Source organism: Coregonus lavaretus (assembly GCF_964263955.1).
Source record: "Coregonus lavaretus genome assembly, contig: HAP1_SCAFFOLD_1753, whole genome shotgun sequence".
NCBI lineage: Eukaryota > Metazoa > Chordata > Actinopteri > Salmoniformes > Salmonidae > Coregonus > Coregonus lavaretus.
In genome coordinates this window covers 68,836-79,260 of record NW_028160929.1, presented here as the reverse complement: position 1 = coordinate 79,260, position 10,425 = coordinate 68,836, and the positions used below count along the sequence as shown (strand labels likewise).

Below are 10,425 nucleotides of genomic sequence, written 5' to 3'. Positions count from 1 at the left end.
TCACTTGTTGCCATGCTGATGGCGGGAAAAGATGGCAGAGGGGAGGACTTAACACTCAGTAGACTGCCTATATCAGTTACAGTTCTGGTTGGAGATGACTCTCTGCTTTGTGCATCAGAAACCACAGAGTCCATGACCTGGCTTACCATTACTTTGTTAAACAGACTGACTGTGTCACTAAATGCTGATGTAGACAAAGAGCATGAAATCCTATCTTCAGATACGCTAGCCGTCACACTGACTCTCTGAGCCCAACTCATTGAAGCTAAAGATGGCACAAGGCTAGGAAGCAGGAGACGCTTCACAGACTCCTCTGCAAACAGCTGAACCAGCTCGTAAGCTGTGGGTTTCCCCAACTTCTTGTCATTCCTCTTCAGTTTAGTAAGGATTGTATGGGATGCACTCTTTCCAGCCGCCACTGTCAGAACCAGAGGGGTCAAGTTACTCTCAGAAATGATGCGGTTGACTTGGTGAGTAAGATCACAGGAGAGAGCACCAATCCTATCCTGAGATATGAGCTCCTCAAGTCTTGCTATTGCAGCTGTTAGATCAGGGTGGGATGCAACCTCCCCTTCTTCCTCTGGATATACATCCTTTAAAATGGTATCCACTATTGCAGACATGCTTTCCCTGGCATTACACACTGATGTTTTTGTCTTAGTAGATTTGCCCATGTCGATGACTGAGCATCTTACAATGGGCTGAGTAGTACTCGCTGGTAATTCAGAAGGGATGGGAATTCCAGGGAGTGCAAATTCCCACTCTGACTTCTGTGATCTGGCAGATGAGGATGACAACGAGGAAGAAGGCCACTGTGGTGCTGGATAGACCAGTTCCTCATCACATTCACTGCTTACCTTCTCAATATCGTCCAGGATCATTCCAACCACATTCTCTATTTGTGAAAGCTCTCCTGCAGTCACCATTTGGTCAGATTTTGACAGCTCTTTCTGAATTGAAACCAGAATATGGCTGAGGGTATTTTTGGCTTGAGCCTTTGTTACTTTGGCTTGCTTTCGCCATGTGAAATAATTCCTAATCTTTGTCTTCACATTGTGATAAATAGTCTTTGCAGTTGTCCAGATCTTCTTCTCAGATACTTCCACACCAGACTGGGAGCCTTCGGGTGCGGCCTCAGTGTATTCTGAGGTTTTTTCATAACTCTGTTGAAGCATAGAGTCTGCCTGCCATAGAGTAGTAGAAGACTCTGTGCGTGGGAAAAGGCTCTTTATGTCATTTGTAATTGATCCAACGATTTCAAAAGCAGTTAAATCGGTATGCCTCGAGGAAATTGTTGATGTTGCTGGCAACATCTGAGAATCTAGCTGGCTGGAACTGACTTTGCTGGGAAAGCTACTGATTGATTTGATCAGTATTTTTCGCACTTTGTTGGTAGCGTTCATCTGGAACTCTTCACTGGAGAGCTTCTCAATGACTGAGGCTGGAGTATCTCTTAATCCCTCCAACGCAGAGGAACCGGACACAGGCATGTCTTCTAGGTAAGACATGACACCGTCCAAAAAGTCATAGACTTCAAGGGAGTTGTAAAAGAAACTCTCTGCAACAGATGATGTGCATTCCTGATCTGATCTATAGATGTCCACAATCTGGGACAAGACCTCTTTGGTGCAGGGCACCAGGTTTGAATCACAGAGAGACAGTAATGGTTGAGAGTTCTCACTTTGGCATTTACGGAGAGCACCAAGTCCTATTGAGTTGACCTCTTGCAGTATTGCCTCGCTCTTACAGGTTTCAGGTTGCTCTGGTGTTTTCTCTTCTACAGAGCCAGTTGAATCACGTCCATCAGATAAAGAAGATGAATTGCATTCTGATATAGGAGATTCACTCCTACATGGTGAAGGCAAGCTCAGGATTGAAACAGGCAGATCACTGGAGTCAGTGTGCTCCAGAAGCACATCACTGGAGTCAACTTTTTCCATAAGTTCTTTCCCTTGGACTGGAGTTCCACCCATTGTGAGGAACAATGTATTCAGCTTTGCCTGAAGCCTGTCGCAGAGTCTACGAGCTACATGGAAGGGTTTCCTCTTTGTTATACAGTGTCCTACTTGGGGATCTCTCTGGGTGCTTGTTGGCTGATCTAATTCAGCATGCTGCACAATGTCCTTGACATCTTCAACAAAGTTATCAATTATTTGTGATGCCTCAGAATCTACTTTGGTCTGTATGAGCCCAGTGGCCGCAGAATCAAGGATCCTGTCAGATGGGCCAGATGCATTCGTCAAGCTTGGAGTGGTACTAAACGAATGAGAAGGTTGAACCATACCAGAGATACCGCTCCTAAACCTTCTCACAAGAATTTCACTCACAGCCTTTGAGGCTTTGGTCTTGAACTTTGCACCAAACAGAGTGCCAAGATTTTGCGTCATTTCATTGCAAGATGTACATATTATGTTCAGCTCCTCTGGAACAGGAGAGTCTTGAGCATCCAGGTGCTCCACTGCAAGGTCACTGCCAGATGCCAACATTTTAACTTTCACAGCCACTTCTCGAAGCACCTTAGCCAATTCCGGATCTTCTTTTTCCAATTCATCCACCATGTCTGCGATAACAGTCATCACCTCTTCTGTTGCAGGTGGAATGCACGACTCTAATTCAGAGGTGGAGCTCTGGTCCTCTGGAGTGGCATGATCATCAAAACACTTCTGGACCATGTTGACCATCTGTTCAGCGGCCTGGGTACCAGAAGCAATAGGGGAGGACCGCCCTGAAATGGCTCTGCTGATAGTCATAGAGAGGGCCAAGTTAAGCTGTTTGACCACCACCTTGATAAGACCAACGGTCAGCTCAGGTGGGCAAGAGGACAGGATATTATGGTCAGAGAGTTGCTCCTGGACACTTTTGATGATTCTGTCCTCTGGCATTCCCAGGTGGACTTTCACTGAGGTCTGGGAACTTTAAAACGAACAAACAAAGCATGATAATTCCTGTCTGAACTTGGCAAATCGATCAAGCATTGTAATTTTAGTATTCTAAATATTTACATGTCCTTTTGATCTCTTTTCATGCTCATTAATTCTAATCTGCTCAAAGGTTGATACATTACATTCTGTACTACATTAGATAGCATAAAATGCATTGGCTAACAAACTGGGATAGATGAGCTAGGTGAAATCCATACATGTAAACCTTGAGGGGAACATACCTCTTCGAAGAGGGTGTTAGGGACCTGAGACGTTGAGCCCCTGTGCCGCCCTTATACAACTTCTTCGGCAGATATTTAACTTCCTGGATGAGCTCCAGTCTTTCCTGATCAAAGGCTGTAAAGGATCTTGCACTGCCGCCCCTCTTGGTTGAGTCAGTTTGGTCCTCAGCAAAGCCCGTCACCCCCAGTACGCCGGCCAGGGCCGGCATCAGGATCTGCAGGGTGCTCTGTGTGATGAAGGTTACAATTGTCTTGCACAATTTGGCAAGCTGTTCCTTCGTCATCTGGTTTGAACAAACAGAACAAAAACAGGCTTTTCAATGGAACTGTGATGTAAAGTATTCTAGATCGAACAGAATGCATTTGATCAACATTGTTATTCTTGTCTGTGACTGAATTCAAAGTTTGATGAAGTCTGACAGAGCAATGAACATGAGTAACAGAATATAACTTGATGGCTAATCCCTCTCTCTGAATTCAACAGATTAATGACACATCAAAGGTCAAAGAAAGATGGAGAAACTTACAGGGTTTTTTTGTCCTTTGTAGATCACTTGCCACTGCCTAGAAAATAAAAAAGAAGTGTTTTAGTTAGTGTTTAGTTCCCACTGCATAAGAGTTCATAAATGTTGAACATGTGAAGTTAACATACTCATCAGTAAGATTGCGCAGGAATGAGATGAGGATTGGGTAGGAGTACTCCATCTCATCCTTGTTGCCTGGGCCAAATGCAGCCTTAACTGCTTTCGTCTCCATGAGCTCAATTACAGATCCTCTGTCCAGGTGTTTATTCCTGGAGACTAAAGATGTGATTGCCGTAGAGGGAGTAGAAACAAAATTAAAGAAAAATCAGACATTTTATCTCTTAATACTCTGACTTAACTGTTTTAGGCTTTTACAATAGGCCTATTTGAATAAAGCTATCTATGTAACCTTTCTTACTGATTACAGTAGACTACAGTTTCATTGAAAATGGATAACACAACCTGCACATCACAGACAGAATAGAGAACCAATATAGTAGGCTAATCTCTGACCTGCATCGTTGTTGGTGCCCTGCTTCCCTGACTTCTTGCCACTACTCTTCCTTTTTGCCTAGGATAGAACAGAACAGATTGCAGATCTCAAATGATGGCAGACATGTTACACCAGGGCCTGTATACATAAAGTGCATCAGATAAGGTGTGGGCTCAACCTTGCCCAAATAATCGTATTCATTATGATCTCAAATGCAAAACTGATCCTAGATCAGCACTCCTACTCTGAGACACTTTATGAATCAGGTCAAAGCAGCTCTTAAAACACGTTTTGAAAACGGGTGTATTATTATCATAGAGATATATAGATCTCTATGGTAGTCCTGCTATCAGGTGCAGAGGGCAGCCCAGTAGGCCTATGTGCCCGGTCACTCCTGCTTCTTACCTTCCTTCCCTTCTTGGCCTCCTTCTTGGGCGGGGCCACCGGTTCTTCCTCAACAACTTCCTGTCCTTCCCTCTGAGGATCACCCTCCTCCCTCTGTACTACCTGAAGGACAGACATTCCAATAGGTAATAATAGGTCAACGTCAGAGTAGATCTTTGCATAGGACATCATAAATAGAGCTACAGCCATATCAGAGCTAAGCTGGTGATTGACTTTATAGAGAATGGTACATCTGTTTTGCAATATATTATAGCTTTTTACAAGAAATATCAGTTTAGATTACTTTTTTCTTTCTTTTTTACTTTCCCCCAATATTATATGAAGTCATTTAACCTACATTTTCTTCATCCATTCAAGCTATTTTATATCTCGAAAATCATTCAAGTTGAGTTCAAGTCGAGTGTGCAGACAATATTGCAGGCAGGGACTGTAATTTTGGGCTACATGCTACGTCATGGAACGTTAGACCTTTATGACATCACAAATAGTATTTTTGGGAGGAGCGCGGGAAAGGTTACTTGCCCATTCAGTAGGACTAGCCAATATTGAGAGAGATTTCCCCGTCAAACGTTTTCGATAGCCTACCCCTACGCCTTCAATCGAACAATTACACTGCCCATAATTTCATCACTCTCCGCAGGTCAAAACCAATCATTGGTCAAAAGACAGAAACATGTGGTTCTGCCTTTGCAATATTGTCTCTCTTGTGGGTTTATTTAGGTACGACATGTAGGCATACTGTGTAGGATCCAGTTGATTGGTCTGTCCTAGTCATTAGTAGCCTTAGGTCGAACCAAAAATCTTAGACGCTAGTCAACATCTTCTAGGAAGTATTTGTTAATAATATTCATTTCAATATCGTTCTATTCTTTGATTTAGTCCCAATCAAAACCAGCTTTTCAATCAAATCCTGTTATTGGCTGCCAAACCCCACCAAATATGTTATTGTAAGCCATACCGTAGCGAGAGAAAGTGAGAGCTGCAACGTGGACTCGTCCCGTGGCTTCTACGCTTGTATTGACCTATGCAGGGGCACTAAAGCCTGGGCCTGCGGGTGGAGGCAGTAGCCTACAACGCTGAAGGCTACACCGTTTCATTTTATTAACTCACTATATTTACCTTGTCTTCTTCATCCATTTCGATCACCTGCACAATCTTACTTTAATTGTAAGTGTTTATGTTGCCTACGTCATCTTGTGATGCTGTGAGCTAACAAATATAATTTATGCAGTAGGCTAGATAGGCCTGGGCTGCATAACACTGTTAATCTGGGAAAACATAAAAATATTTTAAAAAATGTGTTTACAATGCAAAAATAGCGTAGGTCTACTATTCAAGTCCAGACTAAAGCCACACCTCTTCACACATACTGACCCAGAATCTACATTGTCTTAGCTTTAACCTCTGTTAAATTCACTTCCCTGGTTAGTCTGTCATCATGTTTAGTGTTCTCCATGGTTAGTCTGTCCTTATGTTTAGTGTACTTTAATATAGCCTACTTACTTATTTTAATGTTTGATTTTATTGCTTTTTATCCTGCAGATTTTCTTGTGTATTTAGAGTGACTTTGGGTGTCTTGAAATCTGACTGCCCCTAAATTAGATTGAAAGCTGAAAACTTGTTTGCCCACATTTTAAAGGCCCAGTGCAGTCAAAACTATTTGATATCATATTGTACAACAGCTGATAAAAGTGTTTTAAAAAATGTGATTAGGGTTACTTCCTGATAGTTCTGGTTGAAAATACAGAGCATGTTCCTCTGCCCAGGCCTTGCTGACACACTCCAGATCTGGATAGGTATTTTGTGTGTCAGCTAACCACATCATATGTTATAGCAATCTGTCAGTCGATGACACAGTGGATGACTTGGCACACAACCATTGGTTGATGCATGCAACAGCTGAGCAGGGGAATGTGACCTATATCTACATGGGACACACTCTTTTCACAGCACTTCAATGCAAAGCGATTTTCGTAGCAGGTTTGGAGAGCATTTTCGCTAACCCTTTTCCTAACCTTAACCTCAGGTTCCTAACCTGCAACGTTAATTATCCTAACCTGCTACGTAAATTCACTTCGATATTGAAGTGCCATGAAAAGAGTGTTTCCCATATCTATATGTAACAGGTCAAAGAATTACAGATTTTTGCAACCGTTCATTTTTTATTTTACTTTGTGAGTTGATTTCACCAAAATATTGTATTGTTCAGCATTTCGTGTAGTTTACAGATATTGGGAGAGTTAGTTGTGTAAGTGCGACCTCTAGAGTGTTGGTTTGGTTATATGCGGAGGGATGTCATGCTTTTCTCAGTCTGCATTGTACTCGGCTGGGAGAGGTATGTGTTCACTTCGGCGTGATATAAACTTGATATACCTGTTAAAACTAAAACGTTTCAGTGCACATAGTAACTTGTATGTATATTATATGATGAGTGTACGTACATTTAATCAAGCTGTGTCGTGAATTTAGCTATTTTTGAGAGTTTGAGAAATTGCTAACTTAGCTAACCTCGTGTTTTGTTTAGCTGTAAGTTAGCAATCGTCTATCCTCTTGTGATGAAGCCCACGTTGTTCTTTTTATGTTAGGCGGATTCTGGTCGAGGGTAGAGTTTTGAACATTTTCTCTCTTTGATGTTGAACAGGTATGTATTCCCTATATCAGGTTAAAAATATGTGTTCATTTAAAATGTTTTCATGTATTGATTAGTGTTTAATGGCACTGAGAAGCTCAAATGTGAAGGATTACATGTTGCTTCGTGCATATTACTGTATGTATTACCTATTTGAAAGATGGTTTATGTCATGTTGCACAGTATTAATGTAAAGGCTAAAAGCTCAGAGTTTTTGGCAGAGATAACATGCAATATGACACATACATAAAATATACACCAGATGTGATGTTTATTTTCCAATTATGTTGTATTTTATTCCTTGTATTTTTGAATGTGATTATACTGAGTCTGCATTGTACTCGGCTGGGAGAGGCGGATTCTGGTCGAGGGTAGAGTTTTGAACATTTTCTCTCTTTGATGTTGAACAAATTGAGAGAGTTGTACACAATAAAGTGCCTTCAAGTACGCCAGTGTCTTGTCTTCAGTGCACCGGAACACAACGCAGTAGTCGGCGACGAGCAGACCGCGCCGGCTACATATACAGCACCTTCTAATCAGCAGGTTTGCATGGGCGGGAGTTTCGGCTTTCCATGGTGACATCACCATGTGTAAATTGGTTTATAGACCAATGACAAAGAGAGTTCCAAGCCTCTCTGCCAATAACAGCTAGTTTTCAGTTTTCCCCTCCACACTGACCACTCCCAGACAGTCATAGCAAAATTATTGGTTGAGAAAAAATGTATATTACAGTAAGGTACTTAATTGTTACCCAGAAATGATTCGATATTGATTTTTAAAAAACGTCTGCTTTGGGCCTTCAACAGATATCTGCACTACATACTCAGAAATAACAGATTTTTACATTTTAGAATGTATTTTATCAAGAAAGTAAGTTATACATGTATTTTTTTTATCTTACTCTTAATTACAACTCATTTATTTGGCTGTGGTTCATTTGATTTTCAGCACAATCCTGTTTGATAAGTTATAGTATTATAGTGACCTCTTGTGGTCAAATTTCAAACTCACAGCTTAACTAATTAAAATTGAGGTTTTCCATACCCTGTCTTATCAAACAGTGCAACATTTGACTGATGAAATGGCATTCTCCTAAAATTCTTACACTTCTAGATGAGAAATACAAGTCACTATTCCAATACTGTTTGATTCTGCCGTTTTTTGAAATAATATGAACAAATATGAGCGCAAATGTCTGAGATTGAGACACCAACTATTAACATTTCAGTTAAAAACCCTTGGATAATTTCAACATTAATTACTTAACATCTATACACATACACACCATGTAAATATCAATAAAAAGAGGCACACATGCTACAAATAGTTAGTGACTACCTACCAGTTAATCAGATTAGATTATTATGAAAAATAATATTGTTATGAGAGACAAATTGCCTTTAGACAACATAAATGACTGCGTCTGGACACAGGTCAAAACTACTCTGCCGAGCTCAAGTACTCTGTCAAGCTCAAGTTACCAGCTATGTATGGTTTCAACAATTACAAGGAGTTATTGAAAAGTATCTTACAAACATTGTTTGAATGTGAAAACTTGTCAGGTTTTCTGAAACAGGTGTATTTGTATTGAAGAACCCTGAGATTGTGGACAGTAGGCCTTGTGTGAACAGGTGGGAACAGACTGAAGATAATGACTGTAAACTGAATGTATACAATTTTACAGAAAAACGTTTTCCTTTCTCTGTCTTTCGAAACTCAGGAACAGTTTGAATATTCTTTATGTAATTTAAACTATGGTATGGATGATAAAGTTGAATCTTTCTCTCTGAATCAGGAGTAAACTTTCATTCTCCCAATTTTTCCCAATGCCCAATCTGAGCAACCTACGCTATAAACCCTGTCTTTCCCATTATTATTTCAAAAGTGGAAAATGCTACAATCGATAATCACACATAATGGGCATTTCACAGCCAAGATTTCTTGATCCGTCCCATCTTGGCCAGTATAACCTTCACCCGGTCCCTCTCTTCCGGAGTCCTCTTGGAGGTGCACTCCACAGTAGAGTCGGTCTCAAAGGAGATGGCTGGGACGTGAGTGAGCAAGTGGCCCCCAGCCTTCTCCTGGGCCATGGGCGTGGGAGTCTGCAGGACCAGCCTTCTCCTGGGCCATGGGCGTGGGAGTCTGCAGGACCAGCCTTCTCCTGGGCCATGGGCGTGGGAGTCTGCAGGACCAGCCTTCTCCTGGGCCATGGGCGTGGGAGTCTGCAGGACCAGCCTGCCCCTCAGAGAGTGTTTGAGCTGCAGCAGCAGAGGGTTGTGGTGGTTGTACAGCCCCACAGGGTCGCTCTCGGGCCGGAAGCAGGTGGAGCAAGCGGAGCACAGTACGCAGAAGATGTAGACCCAGCCCAGGTAGTGCAGCACAGGGAAGATGTAGACCCAGCCCAGGTAGTGCAGCACAGGGAAGATGTAGACCCAGCCCAGGTAGTGCAGCACAGGGAAGATGTAGACCCAGCCCAGGTAGTGCAGCACAGGGAAGATGTAGACCCAGCACAGGTAGTGCAGCACAGGGAAGATGTAGACCCAGCACAGGTAGTGCAGCACAGGGAAGATGTAGACCCAGCACAGGTAGTGCAGCACAGGGAAGATGTAGTCACCAGCAGGATGCGGAAGATCAGCAGCATGGTCAGCCAGATCTTGCCGATCACTGGGGAGTGGTTCTGCACCTCGGATAGGAAGCGTCCGAGAATGGACCAGTCTCCCATGGTTTAACCAGTCTCCCATGGTTTAACCAGTCTCCCATGGTTTAACCTGGGGGGGCTTGAGAAGGGACAAGGGTGTGAATCACAACCTCCCAGTCCACTACTACCTAAAACAGTACAATAGGAATGATTTAGACACCAATGTTAATTCTATGTAAAGGAACATTTTCTAGTGTTTTGCAAATGGCTTCTTATCTGATCTACGATGGTTGTATTGAAACTCACAATACAGAAAACCTTTTAATTATGTTGAATAAATACATTTCCCAGAAATGTCACTCATTATCTCATAACTTCTCATACAGCTGTTGATACACGAGAATGATAGAGTATGCCCATATCAATGAGGGGAATACAGTGCAAATTGTAACAGCAGAAAATACTGTTTCCCCTTTCCGTTTATCATAACAATTGAAAATGCAAACAGAGAAGAACAATCCTAACAAAATAGTTAAAAATCCACTCAACCCTGGATAGTTTGTCTCTTTCCAA

General features: G+C 42.0%; 1 protein-coding gene across 1 annotated transcript; it reads right to left on the bottom strand.

Moving 5' to 3' along the window:
* LOC311121298 (uncharacterized protein) lies at nt 1-3,447 on the bottom strand (the record flags this gene model as incomplete). The annotated part of the gene is made up of 3 exons (XM_084195801.1): nt 1-15; nt 243-2,913; nt 3,164-3,447. 3 exons carry the CDS (start codon nt 3,445-3,447, stop codon nt 1-3), a joined length of 2,970 nt encoding a protein of 989 aa, XP_084051927.1.
* Between the last annotated feature and the right edge of the window lie 6,978 nt (nt 3,448-10,425).